The sequence below is a fragment of the Hylobates moloch genome, unplaced genomic scaffold (assembly GCF_009828535.3).
Source record: "Hylobates moloch isolate HMO894 unplaced genomic scaffold, HMol_V3 SCAFFOLD_4, whole genome shotgun sequence".
In the NCBI taxonomy this organism is placed as follows: Eukaryota; Metazoa; Chordata; class Mammalia; order Primates; family Hylobatidae; genus Hylobates; species Hylobates moloch.
Genome location: NW_026652279.1, coordinates 37,755,443 through 37,778,282, shown reverse-complemented (window position 1 = coordinate 37,778,282; position 22,840 = coordinate 37,755,443). Strand labels below are relative to the sequence as shown.

Genomic DNA, 22,840 nt, shown 5'->3' with positions numbered 1-22,840 from the left:
TATATATACACATACATATGTTTTCATTCACAGTTCCTGGCTGTCAACGCCCACAGCCTTTGTTATTTGTTAAGCAGTCAAAACCAAAAACATACCTTTTATTAAAGTATTTGGCCTTTTGTCCCTGGTTCCTGAAGCAGCTTCAGACCAGCTTCAGTGATAAAGGTGAAAGACAGTCGTTTGTTAATATTCAGGTACTTTAGGCCTCAGAAGCAGGCCTCAGAAAACAGAATCTGTCTCTCTAACCTTCTCTTGCCATCCTTTCACCTGCTCCTTTTTCCTCCCCACTGTAGGCCATAGGAACTAAAAACATACTCTAATCTTCTCCCACCTTTCTTGCCATAAGGAAATTCTCTGACCTACCTTGTCTGTTTGTAGTAAATAAGAACCCCATTTCCGAAGGAGACCTGCCTCATACTGAGGAGAAAGGAATGCTCCACAGGGAGGCCAAAAAGAATTTGAACAGACAGAACTTCTTGGGTTTCCCCACTCTGTCTATTAGATCATACCCTTTTTGTCAAATCACATATCTTCACAGCTGTCCATGATTCAACCATGACTATCCAATGAAGCCTCCATAAAAGGCCCAAGAGAGCAGGGTTTGGAGAGCTTACAGATAAACACATGGAGCTTTCTAGAGGGTGGTGCACCCACTGAGGGCATAGAAGCTCCACGCCCTTTCTCCAATACCTTGCCCTCTGCATCTCTTCATCTGTATCCTTTACAATATCCTTTATAATAAAGTGGTAAACTAAGTGTTTCCATGAGTTCTGTGAGCCGCTCTAGCAAATTAACTGAACCCAAAGAAGGAGGTCAAGGGAACTTCGATTTATAGCCAACCAGTCAGAAACACAGGCAAAATAACCTGGGGCTTGTGATTGGCATTGGAAGTAGAGCTCAGTCTTGAGGAACTGAGCCCTCAACCTGTGGGATCTGATACTATTTCCAGGTAGATAGTGTTGGAACTGAACTGGAGGACTCCCAACTGGTATCTGTTGCAGAACTGATTGTTTGCTTGCTGGTGGGGAGAAATCCCTACACACTGATCATGTAAGTGTTCTGTGTCGATTATTGTGTGTGAGAGCAGAAGAAAAACAGTTTGCTTTTAATACAATGTCCCAGACCTTTCTATTAGGCAGGGCCATGTGCCTTGTTTCAGCCTATAAAATATAAGTGGTAGCGAAATGATCACTTCTGAGTTGAGCCATGTAAGACTCCCCCATTACCATATCCACATTCTCTTTTTCCTGGACAATACATACTGAGACAGTGGCTTCATAAAATGGAGGGAGTCTGGATCCTGAGTCACACGATGAAAGAGCCACCAATGATCCATGTTAGTCTTGGCATGAGGGAGAAAGAAACTTGCTGTGCTATGCAAATGAGATTTAGAAGTTTGTTCCTGCAGCATAACTTAGACTAGTCTGATAAATATACAGAGATACTTCATTTTTCTGCCTACACACTACCAAGTGACAATAGGGGTAAAAGAAGTGGGAGAAAATACGTACAAGTGGGCAGAAGGAAGAGTTAGAGAATGCTGGAAATCTCTGAAAAGTGAGGAAGAAAGGTAGAAATACAGCTAAGACAGCAAATAAATTTTACTTATGAAGTCCTAGGTATGTCATTTGGCACCTTTGTTCTGGCCAGAAGACATCTTTGCATACAGACAAAAATATCCAAAGAGCAATTCTTACCTTCGTAACTGAGCATTCTCACTTCTTAATGGTTGCATGGCCAGTGCTATCTCAACTTGAATATCTGTGTTTCCACTTACTGTTGGAAGTACAGATATACATGCCTCCATTTCTGTAACCAACCTCTGAATTTCTGAATCCCCTATAAAAGGCAACAGAAATGAGTAAAATCAGTATTATATTTTTGGACAAGATTATTAGTATGTATTACTAAAAAAGAAAATCTTTACAGATATGTACATTCTTGTTATAAATTCAACTCAATTATTTATAAATTTATTATACAGGTTCCATTTTTCTCTTTCATGCTGCTGGTATTTGCTTCCTTAGAATTCTAAAGAAATTAAGTTCAGTAAACTAAAGATTAATCTTAAATCACAGGATTATTACATAAGTGATTTTTTTTTTTTTTTTTTTTTTTCAGTTCAAGAGTCAAGTAGGAATGTGGCTTGCACAAATCTCTTAGTCCATACTTACCAAGGACCACAGTGGACTCCTATGATTGCTATAGGGTTTCCTATAACTGGTTATAGTATTAACATTTATAATACAACCTTTGATCCTGGCATAAGCAAACAATTTACTTTAGGGGGTTAATATGGCAAAATATTGAGTGAGGGTCTGCTAAGATAGTTTCATTATTTAATTTTCTAAAGTAGATTGAACACAAGCAGCCACATCTCATTTGTTGTGACATCAAAAAGTTGTTAATAATTGTGGAGAGATGTTTTTGGAGATTGCGAACAGACACAGGCATAGAAGGTAGATATTAATTCTTTTGCCTTTTATCTTTGTCCTCTCATTCCCATTCATATTTACTATGGGCTGAAAGTACCTAAAATTATTTATTAATCATCTGATAACCAAGAGGTTGAAAGTGTATTCTAAGTTACAAAAATGTATTCAGTTTCACAGATATTTTAACATCCTCATGAAAAGTATATGTACACAGTAAACAACTGTGTTCAATGATCAAGCAGTCTTCTACCAATCTTTATTTATTTATTTATTTTTTATTTTGAGACGGAGTCTCAGTTTCCTCATCAGTAAAATGGGAGTGGTAACAGTACCACATAGGGCTGCTGGGAGGATTAAATGAGATAATGCATATAAAACACTTAGCACTGTGCTGGACACATGGTAAGTGTTCAATAAATGACAGCCAATGGTATTATTATTATTACCATGATTATGTATCTGATTGTGAAAATGGTAATAAGTTGAAGGTCTGAAAACACAGCAATTTTAATACACTAAATCTTTGGTTTAATGGTGCTACATTTATATAGCATTTTAAGATTTTTTTTTTTGTCTGCAAACATTAGGTATTCAATCAATGCTTCCAAAATCAATTACTGTGTTTGCAAGATGACAAAACTGTAACTCATTTCTAGCAAAAGCCATTACTATAGAATACATACACAGAATGGAAACAAATGAATAGAATCTGGCTCAGAAACATTTTTCTTGATTTAAGAAAAAAAGTCCTAAAAATACACTGAAAAGGGCATAAGAAGGTACGGGTTACTTCTCAAAGTGAGATTTGTTGAACAATCTAACAGTTGGCTATTAAAGAAATGACAGGAAGGAATTCTCTGCATCTTTTTAAAATAGGAAGAATAACCAGTCTACTCAAGGAGTTAATCATTTATAGGCATTCTCTAATTAAAATTTTTATCTGTACAAATTCTCTTTGGTTGACTCTTTTCAAGGTCTACTATCAAGCAGAATAAATACACACTTGCAAGCAAAAGACTGAATGTTTGATATTCTCAAACACATTTTAAATCCACAGGAAAGAAGGGATCAAAACCTAAAAAATAATACAACAAGTAGAACTCATTTTCTTATTAGCTCAAAACACAGTTCTATGGAAAATACCACAAACTCCATTTAAATGATAGCTAAATAATATGACATTGCTATTTAGTATAACACCATACTACAGAAAGTTATAAGTCCCATCTACCTTGTTCTGCTACCAGGGCCTTGAGCTCTCCCAACAAATATTTTATAATTCTAACTTTTTCAGCTGTCTCGTTCACATTTTTTGCCTTCTGTATATCCTTCACTGTTTTTGTATCTTGCACACGTATGTTTAAATCCTTTCTTTCACTTGTGGCCTCTCTAATTTGCTCTCTGGCACATTTTTCTTCATTAGTAGCCAAGAAAGCTGATTGTGACTGAGTAGGGCTTCGGTGTGTCTGACTGTCCAGATGCGTTTCTTTTCCATGAGATCGAAAAAGAGACAAATATGTTTGAAAACATTTTAGTAGGTCTGTTTCCTTATGAACTCCTTGTTGTGGCAGAATTCCATTAACAAGGCCCAGTTGCTGCAATGTTGGAATAGCTGATATGTCAGTTTTGGGCAGGCTACATGGAACTCCAGGGCTGGTATTAAATGAATTCCTTAGAACATCAGTACAGGTTGCAGAAACCGCTTTACCTTGTGATGCAAACTGACTGTCGCCATCAGTTCGAACTTCCTAAAGAAAGAGAAAAACAAGTCTTCAGAAGTATGAGCACTCATTTGTAGGTATTAATCACAACAAACTCAAATATATGAAATATATTTATTAAAACATGTTTATTAATATATTCATTTTGTGAATATTTAATAAGTAGTTACTACTATATTTTGAGGATATACTATAGTCTGTGTAACTACTCCCACACGGTTAGACATTTAAGTAACAGCCAGTTTTTCACTGCTGAAACATTTCTGTAAATATGTTTGTGCAAAAACTTTTTGTATGTTTGAACTTATTTTCTTATGATGTAATTTCCCAAAGTGGACTAATTTTTGATGCTTTTAAACCATCTGTGGTATTTGTAAACAGTCTATTTTAGTCATGGCCTTGTAATGCTCCCATATTACAGGGTAAACTAAGCTTTAAAAAACAAGAATCTTTATTGTACTGAGGAAAAAAATCCAACTTACTTTTAAGCTAAGAATATTAGTAAGTTTCTGATATTAGAAACTTGCTTATTAATAATAATATTAATTATAACAAACTCAAATATATGGTTACTACTCCTAACCATATAGTAGTTACACAGACTATGGTATATCCACAAAATACAGTATTAACAAGTTATTAAAAATTCAAAGGGTATATATTAATAAATATGTTTTTAATAAAGTATTAAATGAAAGAAGCAGTATATAAGACTGTATTGTTTACTTATAACTTTATTTTAAAAGGAAAGCAAACGTTAACAAATACAAATCAGAAACTAAAACCTGTACAGAGGATTAAACGACTGGAAAGAACTCTATCAGTGTGTTAACAGCAGTTGTACTTGGGTGGTCAGTATAGTTGATTTTTTTCCCCCTACTGATCTCTTCCCCTCTTTCTCCTTCATTATTGTCATTAATAAATAGGTAAAACTTTTCTTTCTTTTTCTGAGATAGAGTCTCACTCTGTAGCCCAGGCTGGAGTGCAGTGGCGCGATCTCACTCACTGCTACCTCCGCCTCCTGGGTCCCGGTTCAAGTAACTCTCCTGCCTCAGCCTCCCAAGTAGCTGGGATTACAGGCATGTGCCACCATGCCCAGTTAATTTCTGTATTTTTGGTAGAGATGGGGTTTCATCATGTTGGCCAGGCTGGTTTTGAACTCCAGACCTCGTGATCCACCCACCTCGGCCTCCCAAAGTGCTGAGATTACAGGTGTGAGCCACGGCACCCGGCCATAAATAGGTAAAACTTTTATAGCAAAAAAAAAATAAACAACTGGTCTTTAAATCCTAGTGCATTAAGTTACAATCAATAAATTCAACAGTCCTTCCTGAATGACTGCTATAAACAAATAGTTACTTATGTAGTATACGAACTGTACGCACAGAATGAACCTTTGGAGGGCAGGGTGGCCGCTGAGGTGACCAGACTGGGGTGGAGGTATATAAGCCATAACTAGAATGAGGAGTTACCTGAGATTCTACAAGTAAGAGAGAGAAAAAATTAATCACATATCCTACTTTTTATACAGTAACCAAGCAATTTAATTAGAACTTACACTCATGATTTTTAAACAGTATTTATACTCACCAGAATGAGAGGGAGCATGGCATGGTACAGCAGGAATTCCATTAGGGATGTTCTTTTTAGTCAAGTCATTCATCAGTGACATCTGAGTCTGCACATGCTCACAGAGGGCTTGATATATTATGGGTGAATACATTCTATAATGATCTTGCAATGACCAATTTTGTCCTAGGTCTGATGTGTCTCTTTCACTTCTAGCAGAAGCTTCATTAGGTATCTGTTTCTTATTATCTGAAGATGCTAATGTGGAAGAAGAAAAAAAGTTCTTGAAATATGATTATTCAAAAACTTTTACCATAGATTTTAAGAGAAGAAAGGGCTCTCAGAAGTAGTCCAATTCATCACATACTTCATAGAAGGGCTTTACCACTATCACCCCTACTAAAGAAAATCATCTCAAATTCTTTCTGAAAGTAATTAAGTTTCCCCAGTCAAAAATCACCTATACTAATTCTTTACAATTCCCATTTTTTATGCTGCTTGCCATTTGTAAAATCTCTCCTTCAATTTTAACACTTCTTTTAAGGGAGTTATATTATCCCTAAAGTCCAGTCAAACTCCTTCACCTTGTTCCTTGTCAGTTCACGTTCTCAAGGGAAAATGCAATAAGAAAGAGAATAGTTTGTACAATTCTGATGCTTTGGGTCCTCAAAAACAAAACAAAACAAAACCAAACCAACCAAACAAACAAAATCTTGGCCTGGCATTTAAAGTTTCCAAAGCTTGACCACAAGCTACTTTTCCAACTATCGCCCCATCACCCCCAACTCGAATTTTTCATTTCAGTCAGGCCAATTTAGTTACCCAACAAGCTTTTCTTGCCTTCCAGTAACATTGTTCATGAACCATTCCTTCCAATCCAATTCTACCCACTCACCAAGGCTCATCTGAGTTTCCTTCTTCCATATGAAGCCTTTTCCAATCCAATCATTCCAGTCTAGTGACTACTCTTCACCACCCCAGAGCACATATTATCTATACAAATCATATGCCACTGACACACTGCCTTATACTGCTTATCTTTCATCCTCCTGCCTTTCTGACTAAACCATAAGTTTCTCTAAGCAGGGCTGTACTTCATTGTTTTCTCTTACAGAACCTAGTATTAGTCTATGAACAAGGTAGAAATCGGTATTAACAAAGAAATAAGTAAAAAACAACAAAGTTATAGCACTACCTATAGATTGGTATAACAATCTGAATTCTATTTCCCTAATTAGGTCCCCTTCCCAAAGGTTTTTTAAAACACCATTAACAGAAATGAAAATATTCTGGTAAATCATAGGTTATCAGTATACAAAATAAATTTAGAAAAATATATGGCTATTTGTCACACCTACCAAAACTAAATGTACATATATTCTATGAAATAACAATTCCACTCCCAGGTATACACCAATAGAAATAAGTGCTTATGTCTACTAAAAGACACGTACAAGAATGTTCACAGCAGCTTGATTTGCAGTAGCCCAAAGCTGAAAACACCAAATAGCCATGAATAGCAGAAATGGATAAACTGTGGTATACTCGCAGGCTGGAATACTATACAGCATTAAAAAAACAACAAAGTACTGATATATACAACTACCTGGATGTTTAACACACTTAAGGCTGACTGAAAGTAGTCAAACACAAGGGCGCACAGTGTTCAATCACATTTACAGGAAGTCATCAAACAGGTAAAAGTCACAAATGGAAACAGAAGTCAGGAAAATGGTTACACAGGGATGAGGGTCTAGGTGATGGTGAGGGTACTGACAGGGAGGGAGCCTTGCAGGGTGCTAAAAATTGTCTATATCTTGATCTAGGTGGTGGCTACAGGGGTGTATACACATGCAAAAATTTATTGAGATTTATGTACTTTAAAATTGTTTATGAAAAGTATTCCTTAATTTTTTAAAAAACAAAATAATTAAAAATTTAAAAGTAGAGAATCCCTCAAATATAGTTTATTGAAAATAAAAACATTACTAAAAGCATAAAACTTCCATGTAAAAGCAAAAACAGAAAAAGTTAAAGGCAGATTAAATACTATAACCAGTGAAAATAGAAAAAAAAATTTAAAGAAAAAGACTTAGTATTTGACTACGAAAATGGCTGAAGATATCAGATGCTTCCCTTTCGACTTTGGGTATGTTTCCTTTTGAGAGGATCTATTCCTATGAGTGTACTTTCCAGACCTAAATACAAGCTTTAACACTTATTAGCTGAGTAACCTTGGGCAAATTAACTTCTCTTGACCTCTTTTTCCTCATCAGAAAAATTTTAATAATGCCTATTTTATAAGATTATTGAGAGATGTAAATGATGTAACACTTGTAAATTTCTTAAAGCAATGTCTAGCACACAGTAAAAACTCAATGTTAAATATCACCAAATAGCTGCACTCTTACAATAGACAAGTAAATATATCATATTCATAAATCATGCTATCTGATGTCAGTAATAAACCTCTGAACATGTCCTCTCTGAGGTGATTAAAATCAAAATTAATAAGAGTTACCTTCACTATCTGAACAGATCAGCTCAAACAAAACTGGTTAATAAACTTCTGCAAAGCAAATACTATTTCTTACTGGAAATACAATTTTATAATAAATTAAATGGAAAAGTGCCCTCTAAAATATTTTAACTTTGAAATCTAAAATGATAGAGGGCGAGATCATAGCCCATGGCCATCTAGCATACCACAAGTCCGTTCCTCTTGATTCCTGGGTCTTTCCTTCTGCGCTTGGATTTCCTCTGGTCCTTAAGAATTGGCTAGTTTGAAGAATTCTCAGATTTCACACACAGGTCACAGAATCAGGCTCTCATTTACTTTCTTTTCAAGGCGTGGTTTTCACAGTTTCTAATAAAGCTGAGCTACGTTATGCCTCAGCCAGATGTTGTCAACTAACATAAATTAATAAATTCCAAACCTATTTCTTCAAAATCAAAGCCTTAGAACTAAAATGACATATTCTGCTCCTTTATAAACTCAGTCCACACAAAGCTCTATGGATAATGTTGAGTAACTTAACGATATGAAGTCTTAAACAATCCAAGACAAGTTAGAAACCGTAAGGGAAAGACTGCAGTTATATGACTACTACACAATTTTAAAATAAAACAAACCAATGATCAAATGAGCCTGTTACTACACAAATACAAATGAAGTATATTTTCTTGCTCTTGTTAATTATACCAACGCACTCTACATGAAAATTTTAGCTATTGGTCTGGCAATATGTTTAAGTGATGTCAGGTGATAACTAGAATTCATGAAAGGATTCATTTACTCAGTCCATAAAACTTTTTCAGTCCCTGAAGTCTAGCTGTTGTGCAAGCACTGGCTGTTGCTTGGATAGACAAGCACTATCTGACAGGAAGTTATTCCTGCCACTCGAATATAGACCAAACATCCAGTGCAGGTAAGAGCCACTGGATGCCTATTATAATTTGAAATACGTAAGAACACCTGGCCTTTATGAGTGGCAATTAATGCTCAAAGGATTTTTGCCTGTGGTTGGTTTAGTTCCCCAAGATGAAGACAGCAATGTATGTTACTAAAAGCAAAATCATGAAAGCATTCAACACAGTTATCACATGTAAAAGTTGCTTATTTAAAAAATACATATTGTTTTTTAATGCCAGAAGCACTCTCAAATAAGCTCAATACAATTCTGGAAGGGCTTCTCTGCCTCCTTACTCCCAGAATGCATCATGGTGTGCTTACCTGACTCCATAGGCATTCAATGATCAGGTACGCATTCAATGATCATATGATCCCAGATAGAAAGTACATAAGGGGGCCACTCCCCAGAAGACAGCTAACACAAAATAGCAAGCTAATGTGTGTTAAAAGTAAAATCATACATGGATACTAGTTAACATGCTGTAATGGACTGCTTAAAGTTCTTTATGATTACTTCACTTGGAGATGGTCAAGAGAACAAGTTATGAGCTTGGATTTTGTGTATTTTTGAGCATTGTGGTAACAGAGCAAAATCTTGTATTATTGGTTAACAGCTGCCAACCACACACACACACACACACACACACACACACACACAATTAGGAACTAATTTCTAATATTGCAACCCTAAAGAAGATTGTCCTATGGAAGTAGGTCCTTCCTTCTCATTAAGAAAATATGGGAGAAAGAACAATAAGAATATTGCACCCTGATCACAGGCCAGAACTGCCGATTTGGCTGTAATCCAAATAAGAATTTAACGCTACGGACCCAGAATGCCAGAATCTTCCATCTGCCAATCCAAATCCACCTCTACTGGTCTTCACCCTGCTCTCCCAGGAATGCTGATCTACATGGGCTGCAAAAAGACAGTCCTTCAATATGTCTTGCTATATATACCAAAAAAGCAAGGCTTTGACCTAAACTCCTTACCTGGGCTGCTTCTCAGGGTTGTGTTTGCAGTAAACAACCTTGAAGGATGAGGTAATGTTTCCCTCTGGGACAAGCACAGGCTTGATTACTGCTTACTATCAATGTGACAGATTCCCCAAGCTCAGTGTTCCTCAGTTGCAACCTAAACCTAAGGCATGTGCAGCATCCATATGGGTCCACCATATCACCCCAATGGGAACTAGGGTGAATGAGAACCAACACAATATGCTGATGCACATATTGCTTCCTGTGCTGTGAGTAATAAAGTCCTTTGTCTCTGACCCAGTAGTTTTGTCTTCTGCTAGCATCCATGACACAGTAAGACTAACTTACTAGCTTGTAAGAGTCAAATCCCAGACCTGATATACATCAGTAGGGCATCAGTTGGGTTCAATCCAATGGGAGTCTTGGCATATCAAGGAAAGGAAGAAGCATGAAGTCAGGATATACACTTACTCCTGCTCCCTTTCTATAAGGCCACCTTGGGCTGACTTCATCCTTTCAATGAAGCTCACTGCTCTTCTCAAAGTAGCATATTCCATAAACAGTATCTCTTTCTAGATCCAGTAACCTCTCTCTCTCCTAATCCCTTATGGCCTAGAGATGATAACAGCTCTGCTGCTGCTGCTGCTGCTGCTAGCACTAGACTCACACGACCTAGTAGGCAAAATCTGTGGTTTTCCTATACCCTACTCATACCTTTATCAATCCCTTTGTAAATAAACCCTCCTCGAATTACCTCAATTTGAGTGTTGCCATCTGTTTCTTGCTGGAACTCTGACTGACAGAAGCAGGTAAGTCAGGATCCAATAAGCTGATACCATGACACCCACTGCCAGTCACATATATCGCAAATAATAGTTCCTTGAGGAAAGGTGCCCTGGATAAGAAATAACCTGCCTACAGACAAAAAGTAGGAGACTGGAGGAACAGGTGCTACTGCTCCTTTCTTTCTCAATTGGGCCCCAATAAAAAGGCCTCTGCTTTAAGAGTTAAGGCCAGGGTTTAGCACTCTTTCTTCAAAGGTCAAATAAATATTTTAGGTTTAGCAGGCCTGATGATCTCTGTCAAAACTACTCAACTCTGACACTGCAGCACAAAAACAGCTAATAAAAACGCATTAATAAATTAGCTTGGCTGCATTCTAATAAAATCTTATTTACAAAATAAAATAACTAAACATTACTTATAAAGCTGGCTGTAGTGTGCTGAGCTTAGACCAATGCTGTCCAATAGAAATGTAATGCAAACCATATATGTAACTTGAAATTTCCAGTAACCATATAAAATAGGTAAAATTACTTTTCATAATATTTAAATCAATATATCCAAAATATTAACATTTCAGTGTATAATATAAATAACTGAAATTTTGTATTAAATCTTCTAAATCTAGCATATATTTTACACAAAGCACAATCTAGATGCTAAATTCTCATCAGAAATACTTGGTCTATATTTAGATTTAATAAAATTGACACTTGAAAAGGTAGGTTCACATGCCCAAGTTATTCCAAACATACTTAAAAGTTTTATAATAACTGGATCAATTATCAGTTTTCAAATTTAATTTTAAATTAATTTAAATTAAATAACATTAAAATTCAATTCCTTGGTTGTACTAGTCATATTTCAAGTGCTGAATAGCAACATGTGGCCAGTGGCTACCATCTTGAATAGTACAGGTCAAGATAATATAAGGCTATTGTTACTGGCCTCCAAGATGAGTTAGGTTTCCCTTGCCTTAGTTCTCTACCTCGGGACTATCTGAAACATCAACCTCTAGTCCCATGAATGCTCTACTGACACTTTCTCAGCCTCCTTGCCTAAATCCTGATCTCTTTATAGGGCTACTGCTTTATATGACTTTCTAAACTGCATTCCTTGCCCAAGCTGAATCTAAGCACGCACTACAGTGCTGACATTTCTGGCCCACCTGAACTATAGAACTGGCTAGTCTAATTCTAGTCCATCTGAATTCCCACTGTGGACTTTTTTCATCTTCATTTTGGGCTATCTTGTTCTCTAGGCCTCCAAGGGACAACATAATCAAAACTTTCTTGTTCTAAACTAGGAAAAGTTAGCTAGCCGTGAGGGTGTAAAGTACCCTTGGCTATATTCACCACCAATCAGCAGCAGGCTCTCTTTCCTTATTCATCCAATTTTACCTTCCTGTGTACCATGTATCCTAACTGTGTAGCTTGACAAGTTCAGCTTGACCAACTTAGGATATATATATATTTATATAATAATTTTAAAGCAACTACTAGAAGTATACATTTGAAATACAACCAATGTATGATTATCCATGAAAACAAGTGGCAGGGGAAACTAAAATCACTCTACATACCTCCCAAATGTCATTCTGAGTTTGAACTTTTTCTCCTACAAAACCCAGACAGTCTCTTTTTCTACTTTTCTTCTTGAGAAAATGACAGCAAGCAAAGTGGACTACTCAGTGATTAGAAGCTGAATAGGGAAAGGCATAAGCACACATAAACCTAACTAATACTGATTATTAAAATGAAAGTCAACTGTATAATCCTGATAACTGATCAAAATACCCACAATTAAGGATTATCTTTAAATAACTAAGAGAAAAAAGGCTTACATGTTTCTTTCTGGACTACCAAAGGAATAGTATGTTTTTCGTGTCTTTTCTTTTTTGATCCATATCTTTTGCTTTCTAAAGGTCTAGAATTAGATCTGTTTTCTAAATATGCTGTTTCTGAACCTATTAATAAAACAAAAACTTGTTAACATCAAAATAATGACTTGAGATAAGGTGATCAGCAAAGAATTTAAAAAAATAAACCTGAATCTTCATTTCTCAAAATGTCCCTCAGCAAAGAAGCACAACCATCAAGCCCGTGTACAGTTTCAGCCTGTAAGAAATAAAGTCATTTAGAATACATTTGTATATAACTGTTAGTGTAGGAAAAAATATATATTATGTAGTTTTAAAATTTGTTTATTTACAAACAATTTATTATTGGTAGAAAAGATGTTTGAAAGCAACAGACTTCATGCTTCCTTAGAGCAATTAATACTTTGCATTTTATTCCTACTTTTTAGCTACTATCTGAAAACTAATTAAAACAGTGTGTATCTATTCAATCTTACCTGACTTGCTGAATCAGAATGGATGGAATAGCCAGAAACTGCATTAAAACGTGGTATTTTTCTTAAATAGGTCCTGGAAAACAAGCTCATTAATATTCTTACGAATATTTTTTCCCAAAATATATTAGTAAGTAGTCATTTTCTTTCCAGCAAAGACTAGACAAGAAAGCTTGTCCAACTATGTACAAGATGAATTTATAAACACATTTTGAAGATTAGAAAGACTATTAAATACTAAAATGATTAACATGGGTAGACATGAAAAATTGTTCCCCAGAGCTTGTGATGGTAGAGGCCTACCTAATTTTCTGGCGTAAACAACATGTCATCCAGCCCAAAGGCCTGAAAAATTCCTTGAAATCTGAAGTTGTAAACGTCTTTAAGTACTTACGCTTTCTTTCCATTTGTTAATTTAGCAGGTCCAGTGTGCCTTCCTGAAGATAACACCTATGACATAATATATTATAGCAGATAAACAAATATTTTTCTATTATATTTTCAATATGCTATCTTGACAAAATTTAATGTCATTTTTTTCTTTTATTCATCTTCTCAAACTGAAACTCTGTATCCATCAAACAATACCTTTCCATCCCCTCTTCCCCCTGACCCTAGCAACTATCATCCTAGTTTCTATGAATTTGACTTCGCTAGAAACTTTATATAACTGGAATAATACAATATTTGTTCTTTTGTGACTGGCTTATTTCACTTAGCATAATGTCTTCAAGCTTCATCTATATTGTAGCATGTGTCAAAATTTTTCTTCTTTTTGAGGTCAAATATATTCCATTGTATGTATGTACCACATTATTCACTGTTTTAATTAATGTGATATATCCTAAAAATCCACAATTATAATTTAATTCATATATTAAATTTCTTTTATGTAAAATGTCAAGCAAACAACACATATATTTCTTCCTTAAGTCTATTTAAGGTGAAAAGGAAATTGAGATACTATTTTAAACCAGAAGTAACTACTACACTAAGTTCAGACTATATTAATCCCAAAATATGTTCTATATTCCCAAATTCTTTGAAACATGCAAGTTAATTCAAGACACAGAACAGAGTTCTTAACTCTGGTTCCTTTTATGTACATTCTTTAGAATGCCTGATTAGACCAGCAAGTGAGAACTCCACCCCTTCTCTTTATCTACATCTCACTGTCTTAATCTTTCTTTTTAAATTCATATACCACTGTTTTCTTAAACCTTTTTGTTTTAAAAGTGACAATAATGGACAACCTTTTGTGTAGAAAAACAGGAAGAAATAAGTATTTGCTTTTACATGCATCCGGTATCTTGGGAGTTATGCCAGAAACAGTTAATCATGGTTGCCTCTGGGGAGGGAAACAGAGTATCTGGGGACAGAGCGAGAAGGGACACTTTCCATGGTATACTATTTTATATCTTAATAACTTTATATCAGATAAATATAATCTCTATTCAAAATAATTTTGAATAGACATGAGAAAGTCCCTGATTCCCCCCTAGTTCCACCCTCCAGATGTAGTCACTGTTGGCAGTTTCATTTATAATTTCTCTTGACATATTTACATATTTCATCTCAAGATAGCTTTGAGCTGTAACTACCAAACTTTCTGAAGTTATATGGCATTCTATTATATGCTTGAATATGTGCTCCATCCTTCTAAGAATGTCACTGAGAATGCATTTTTTAAAAAACTGGGTTGGTAAGAGTTATACTTCTTGAGTTAACTTGGAATATGATGGAGGGTCATGAAGGCAGCCGTGAGAACCAACAATGTGGGAAGTAAGACCTTGTATAACATCACTCCACTGGTCTCTGCATCACACTCTCAGGATCTTTCCCTTTGGTATATTTATGTCGATGTCTTGGCTGGAATCATAATAAAAAATCCAAGCCATGACACTATAATACTATACCCTGGATCGAGTCCAAAAACAACTACCACAATTAAAGTACACTGTCTGAGGTACATGTCTGGCATAACTGTAAGATTATATATGGTGTTTCTCCAAAAAATATACACAAGGCTATATTATAGAAAATCTGGTAAAGAAAATTGCTCATGACAAAAGCACCTTGAAACAGTAACTATCATATTGGAACAATTCCTTTCCATTTTTTTTTTGTAGTTTCTACTATGAAATAATAGTACAAAGAAGCCCTATATATGCTTCACTCAGATTCTGTGACCCTTGACATTTTCCATATTCTCTCTCAATATATATATACACAGCAGTACTTTTTGCCTTAACCATTAGTTAAGTTTGCAGATATAATACTCCTTTACTCCTAAATATTTCCTAAAAACAAGGCCATTCTCTAACATAACCACAGTATAATTATCAAAACCAGGAATTAACATTGATACAGAATTACGATCTAATGTTCAGACCTTATTCACATGTTGCCAATTACCCCAATACTGTTCTTTACAAAAAAAAAAAAAAAAAACCAAAAAACAAAAATCCCTCTGGTTCACGCCCAATCCATGCTCACATTCTGCTTCTATGAGTTTTAACTATTTAGGTACTTTATGTAAGTAAAATCACGCAGTATTTGTCCTTCTGTGACTAGCTTATTTCACTTAGCATAATGTCTTCAAGGTTTGTCTCTGTTGTTGCATATGACAGCAATTTCTTTCTTTTTAAAGGTTGAATAATAGTCCATTGTATGTATATACCGTATTTTCTTTATCTGTTCATCTGTAGATAGACATTTGGGTTGTTCCCACATTTTGGCTATTGTGAATAGTGCTGCAATGAACACAAGAGTGCAAATATCTCTTCTATATCCTGATTTCAATTCTTTTGGATAAATTCCCAGAAGTGGAATTGCTGGGTGATATAGTTCTATTTTTAATTTGGTGAGGAATCTCCATATTGTTTTCCATAGTGGCTATACCATTTTACATTCCCACTGACAGTGTACAAGGGTTCCAATTCTTCCAAATCCTTGCCAACACGTGTTTTCATTTTTTTAATAAGTCATCCTAACAGGTGTTAGGTGATAGCTCATTGTGGTTTTAATTTGCATTTCCTTGATGATTAGTGATGTTGAGCATCTTTTCATATACCTGTTGGTCATCTGTATGTCTTCTTTGGAGAAATGTCTATTCAAATCCTTTTTTAATATTTTAACCAGATTATGTGTTGTTCTGCTTTTGAGTTATAGAAATTCCTTATATGTATTTTGGATATTATTTATCAGATACACAGCTTGGAAATATTTTCTCCCATTCTGTAGATTGCCTTTTCACTCCATTAATCATTTCCTGTGCTGTGCAGAAGCTTTTTAGTTTGATGTATCCACGCTTTTCTTATAATTCCCCTGCTCAGCCCTGGAGTTGGTCATTTCTCCAAGAAGCCATGAGTCCTTAGTGGACAGTGGGGCTTGGAAACCAAGATCTAGGTACCAGACGTGTTCTTTGCTATTGGGCCTTCCAATCTTTTTTTCATATGCATTTTACTTAGTCATAATAACTAGGTATTTGCAATTTTAAATCCTGTGTTTTCTACTTTTAAATCTTTTTCATATTCAGAAATTTTTAATGGTTGTATAATGTTTCCTTCAGTGGAAGTAATATAATATGGTCTTGGTTTGCTTCATATTTTTCACAATTAAAAAAACAAACCTGGAATAAGCCTTTCTATCTACTGAAAACAGCCTTTTTATATTTAGGATTAAAAGGAAAATTATTTGGTGAAAGGTTATTAGCAATTTAATAACCCTTGATACAAACTGCAAAGCTGCTCTCCAAAAGGAGTGTCCTGATCACAATACAGGAGAATCAGTTTGCTTTATTTTACACTTACTTCTACGGGGTTATTATCATTAAACTTTTAATTTTGCTATTTGAGAATCATATAAGCATTTCTTAGTAGTCACATCTCCCACCAACAAGTACAAGATAATGCTGCCTCTGTAGAATGACTTACAGTGTGCCAAGGTCTTTCATTTCCACTTAATCCACACCTTGTGAGTTATTATTTCTGTGAGGTGGGAAACTACATTTCAGAAAAGTGGTTTGTTCAAAGTCATACATCTACTAGGTAAAATGTTTAAAAGAAGAATGGATTCTGGCATCAGCTTTGTGAGTCTGAATCTTGTTTCCACAGCTGTGTAACTGCTAAGTTATTTGAATCCTCCAGCCCTCGATTTCCTCATATATAAAATAGGGATAATAGTACTTACCTCATAAGGATATTGCGACTATTAAATGAGTTATTCTATGTAATATATAAAAGCACTTACAGTAGTATCTGCCACATAAGTCCTATCTAAATGTTGGCTGCTGTTATCATTAAGATAGTGGCAAACTACGTGTTTTAAAGGGAATTAAATTTTGTTGTATGTCTACAACAACTGTGTGATCGATGTTTTTACTGGGTTCTCTAAACCTTCTCAATTCTTTGAGACAGGATTTTATGCTTATTTCTGCCTATTTTGCAGCTAAGGAATAGGAAGTTCTGAGAAGTAAAAAGTAGTAGACTCTCAATCTGCAGGTGACTGAAGCTAGGAGAGGTTAAGTCACTCGACCCAGCGGCGAAGGCTGGGACTTGAACCGGGGCCTGACCCCAAAGCCGGCGCTCTAGAGGCCTACGACGATTTCAACAGAAACATCTAGAGACCGAGCGGCCGTGTTACGACGGGAAGATTAGGTGTTCCCTGCACCTCTGTCCCAGCACTTTAATGTCGCCGCATTGTCTTTGTCTTTTTTCGAGCAGAGTTTTACAAGTTCCTGGCCCGAAAACCCCCCTGTTCCTCTCCATCCCCACAGCGGACTCCTCAGGTCCTCAGCCCTCACCTGGCCCGGTCGAGATCCGGACCTGACCATCTCTCGCAGCCTCAGAGAAGCCCAGACCGAGGGAAGTGAAGCCTCACGGTAAAAAGAATTAACCGCCGTGGGCTCCCGGACGTTCGAGCTTCCGCTTCCCGAAAGGATCCCGCCGAACGCCGCGCTTCATAGTCTGCGACGCGCCTCCACTCCGTGTCTCCTGCTCCAGGCCCAGCGCCTTGGGCGTACGCAATAGATCCCTCCCGGCTTCCCGGCTCGTCAGCCACCGGCAGGAGGTGGGAGAAGCCAATAAACGGCGAACGGGGCAGGGCCGAGGCATGGCTGGGGCGGGGCCGGGGCGGAGCCGCCGAGAAAAGAGTTAAGCGGCGGTTCCAGGACTTGCGGTGGGGAAAACGGGGACAAGGAACCGCCAGCGCCAGAGGAAGGGGCAGGGGTAGGAGGCGGATAGGTTTCAGAAGGAATTGAGCGCGACTTTTTGGGTTTTCGCTCTTTATTTTTAGTTTGGCATCGTGTGCCTTTTGGATGATTTTGTTCTTGATATTCTATAAAAATAAGACCTCCGGGTTATTATCTTTGCGTGTGATGGCAATTGCAGAATTATTCCCTGTGGCCACTGATCTCAGAACGATGTTCATTAGTTGGGATTTTGGGTTTACTTCCATGCGTACTTGTCTCTTCTTATGTTGAGGTAATTACTTTTGATGAAAAATGACACAACATTCTTAGTATTGGCATGTGCACTCATTTTAATGAGGATTTCAGTCATTGGTTTTTAAGGCATTGAGTTTTGGGTTAACGATTTAAATCAAGTTGAAGAGAGATAACTCAGTTTATTCCATTTCAACTGTCACCCAGGCAGGAGTGCAGTGGCGCAATCTCAGCTCACTGCAACCTCTGCCTCCTGGATTCCAGCGATTCTCCTGCCTCAGCCTCCCGAATAGCTGGGATTACAGGTGCGCGCCACCACACGCGGCTAATTTTTGTATTTTTAGTAGAGACAGGGTTTCACCATGTTGGCCAGGCTGGTCTCAAACTCCTGACCTCAGGTGATCCGCCCGCCTTGGCCTCAAAAGTGCCGGAATTACAGTGGTGAGCCACCATGCCCTGCCTCATTTCTTTTTAATGGAGAAAAGAGCTACCCTTTAAAAGTCTGTTACAATTAATGTCAAAGCCCAGGAACTAAAATATGTCCACCGAATTATCACACACTTATCCTGAGCGATTTTAGGAAACGAGTATTTCACAGATTTAGTTTTGAATTAGATCAAACTGTGAAAACCTCTCCTTTCATTACCCAGCCCTCACATAACTTCATAACTTGCTGACATATTCACCTGAAATTAAGGGTTTTTTTTAGTTAAGTTGATTTTTTTTAATTCATATTGATTTTTCTTAATACATGTTTATTTTAGAAAATATAGATAAGCAAAAAGGAAAAGACCACCCATAACCCCATTACCCATGAGTTATCACTCTGAACAGCTTGGTGGATTCCCTAAAAGATTTTTTCCACCTACATATATATGTATAAATGTATTACGACAATATGAAATAATAGATATTACTGTAACATGAGTGTTTTCTCTTAATATCTAATCAACATTGTTTCTCATTAATGTACAATTATAAAATGGCTGCCTGGTGTTCCATGATTCATTTCCCTAGTGTTGGGAATGTTATGCCCCCACCCCATTTCATTTTGTTGTTTGCTATTATAAATAATGTTGCAGTGAGCTGAGATCTGCAAATGAACTACATAGAGAGTGGAGAGCAGAGTATTCTAAAGAGGTGGAGACAGCATGATGTTGAGAAAGAGAAACCCAGAGAGGCTCTTGCTGCTGAAGTATAGACAGTGGGGATGGAAATGTATGTAGGGCCAGACTATGCAGTCCTCATAGGCTACATGATTTGGCTTATTATCCTAAGGCCATTGGGAATATGTAAAAGTTCAAGCAGGGGGCACAGTGAACTGACTGGGGTTTTACAAAGATCCATGGCTGTAGTGTAGAGCAGGAATCTGAAATCTACAGTCCCTGGCTAAATTCAGTCTGCCATTCTTAGATATAGCCTGAGAACAGTTTTTACATTTTCAGGTAGTTTTTTTTTTTAAATCAGAAGAATGATATTTTGTGATGTGAAAAGTTACCTGAAAATCATCTCAGTGTTACAAAGTTTTATTGGAACACAGTCACACTAATGTGTTTACACATTATCTGTGCTACAACTGCCAAAGTTGAGTATTTGTGATAGAGACCGTCTAGCCGGCCAAGCCTAAGATATTTACTATCTGGGCCTTTACAGAGGAAGTTTGCTGATCACTAGCATAGAGAGTGCTTGGGGGAAAGGCAAGTATGGGTGTGAGCACATTCTCTCCTCCTGCAACCATTCTCTGTCCTCTCCTTGGACTGACATCAGTCAGACATGCCCTCCAGCTTCAGGTTCTGTTTAGTCAGTAGAAGAGGGAGAGAATGGGATATTCCTGCTATCTCAGCACCATTTGGCTGATGCACTGGCCCTCTGCATCATCAGGGGAGCCCCTGGAGCTCCAGTCCTCTCACAATCTAATAAACTATGTCCTTCCCTTTGTCCCTTCAGTCTTAGGGGTGATAATGGTTTGCTAGTCCCTGGGTGCCTCAACCCCCTTGTTGTCCATTATGTAAACCTTCTTTTGTTTGTTTTGTTTTGTTTTTTGAGACAGAGTCTCGCTCTTTCGCCCAGGCCGGACTGCAGTGGTACTGTGTCGGCTCACTGCAAGCTCTGCCTCCCGGGTTCACGCCATTCTCCTGCCTCAGCCTCCCGAGTAGCTGGGTCTACAGGCGCCTGCCACCACGCCCGGCTGATTTTTTGTATTTTTAGTAGAGACGGGGTTTCACCGTGTTAGCCAAGATGGTCTCCATCTCCTGACCTCGTGATCCGTCCGCCTCAGCCTCCCAAAGTGCTGGGATTACAGGCGTGAGCCACAGCGCCCGGCCGTAAACCTTTTAATTGTCCTCAAAAATCTAGATTGTCTTCTGTTCCCTGTGAGGACCAGACTGATAGGAAGTCCAGATGAAATATGTTGGTAGCTGGGAGGGGATGAGGGGACCTAACAGAGGTGGTGGTGAGGGAAGGTGAAGAGGACATATTTGAGAGATGCACAGGAGGTAAAATGGAGAGCACTTGGTGATAAGAGTTGGAAAGTCAGGCAAGGGGAAGGTATTTGTTGACCCTGGTTTCTGGGTTTTGTATCTTGGCGGGTGGTGGGAGAGATCCACATTTAGGAAGGAAGCTTATGAATTCATTTCTCTCCAACATTTTATTATGAAAAAAATGCAAACCAGGAAAGTCATTTTGGGATTTGTTAAATTAGGGAGTACTTTGGAGTCATCCAAGAAAGGATGTCAAGTTAGCTACTGGATAGTTGAGTCTGGAGCGTGGCAAAGACCTGTGGGCTGCAAATACACCTTTCTGAGTTGCCTGTGGCTTCCGAACTTGTTCTCAAATTACTTCCTCAAGAAAGCCTCTCTATCCTGCTCCTGAAAACTAACTGTGTGCCCCATGCTACTATGTAGTAGCATCGTTTCTCACAATATAAACTTGTATTTAGTTATGTGATGTCTGTCTTCCTAAGTAGAATTTAATCTCTGTGAAAGCAGGGACCTCACCTTGTTCATAGCAGTATCCCCAGTGCCTAGCACAATCCCTTGCACTTGTAGGAATTTCTTAATTATTTGTTGAATAAACCAATGAATCAACCATTGTTTGGACTGCTTTGGTGCATTGGGGCTGACAGCTACTTGAATGTCCGAGGCTCAGGATTATCCAGGACTGGCCCTTTGAGCTTGGTCCAGAGGTTTAGTCCCTCTAGTATCATGGATACACAACTCTGGTTGTCTATCCAGTCTTTCATAATTCAGCACATTGGACCATGACTTTGCCAATTGGCTCACCTCTGAAGTATGAAAATCTCTGTTCAGGTTTGACCATGTTCCAGTTTATAGGAAATGACCAAAGTTGAAAGTATATGAAGATCTAAACTAAAAACACAGATTTATGGCCAGGATCTAAGATTCAAAAAGTAAGAGGCTGTGGATAAGGAGTCACATGTTGGGAGCATGAGCTCAGTTCTGCTTGGAAAGATCTGAGAGACTGTGCTGTTGTCTTTCTTCAAGACATTTAGTGCTCTCTGGGGCTATTTTGGACCTGAAGGTTCTTGGCCTTTTGAGATAATATACAACTTTGAGAAATTGCTCAAAGCTTTATAATTTTTTCTTCAGAAAAATGCTAATGAGCACATTTTGGAAACATAGTTTTATATATAATGTTATCAGAGGCACTGAGGAGCTTCTCCAAGGATTTCAGGTTAAGATTCCAATTCTAACCTAATTCAAAACCAGCCTTCCACATTGGGGTGTCCACTCCTTCTGTTGCAGGGCCCTGGTGATCCTGGAAGTAGTTGGTTAACTAGGGATGGTAGGTCCCTGATGGAATAGCATCAAGGAGAGGAAGGGCATGGAGCATAGAGAAAATGGAATTGAGCCATAATCTTTGCATTTCCCACTGGAGCTTATGTATCTGCAGTCTTCACTTTAATCAAAATAGCTTAATTTGGGAAAGAAAGAGCCCACTGTTTCTGCTTTATAAAATCCTGATTTTATTGCTTCCTGAAAATTTTCGTAAAGGAGAAATACAAACCATATGTTACAAGGGCCTTTGTTTGACAGTTTAACTGGGGTCATGCTAGGACTGTACAGATATTGCTGATTATGATAGGAAAGCCAGTGGGATGGGTCTGACAAGGATCTGTTGGCAGCAA

General features: G+C 37.5%; 1 protein-coding gene across 6 annotated transcripts in view; it reads right to left on the bottom strand.

Moving 5' to 3' along the window:
- The window catches only part of CCDC14 (coiled-coil domain containing 14), a 122,189-nt gene extending 103,937 nt beyond the window's left edge, over positions 1–18,252 (bottom strand). For 2 of the 6 annotated variants that reach the window (XM_058437416.1, XM_058437417.1), the window contains exons 1-9: positions 18,055–18,161; positions 13,645–13,700; positions 13,254–13,326; positions 12,946–13,015; positions 12,742–12,864; positions 5,747–5,983; positions 5,542–5,636; positions 3,667–4,183; positions 1,698–1,839 (exon numbers count right to left, since the gene is read on the bottom strand). In XM_058437416.1, coding sequence (XP_058293399.1) covers positions 1,698–1,839; positions 3,667–4,183; positions 5,542–5,636; positions 5,747–5,983; positions 12,742–12,864; positions 12,946–13,015; positions 13,254–13,326; positions 13,645–13,700; positions 18,055–18,084 — 1,343 coding nt within the window. In that variant the 5' untranslated portion in view covers positions 18,085–18,161. The other 4 variants (XM_032149986.2, XM_032149985.2, XM_032149988.2 and 1 more) reach the window with 4 other exon arrangements.
- Between the last annotated feature and the right edge of the window lie 4,588 nt (positions 18,253–22,840).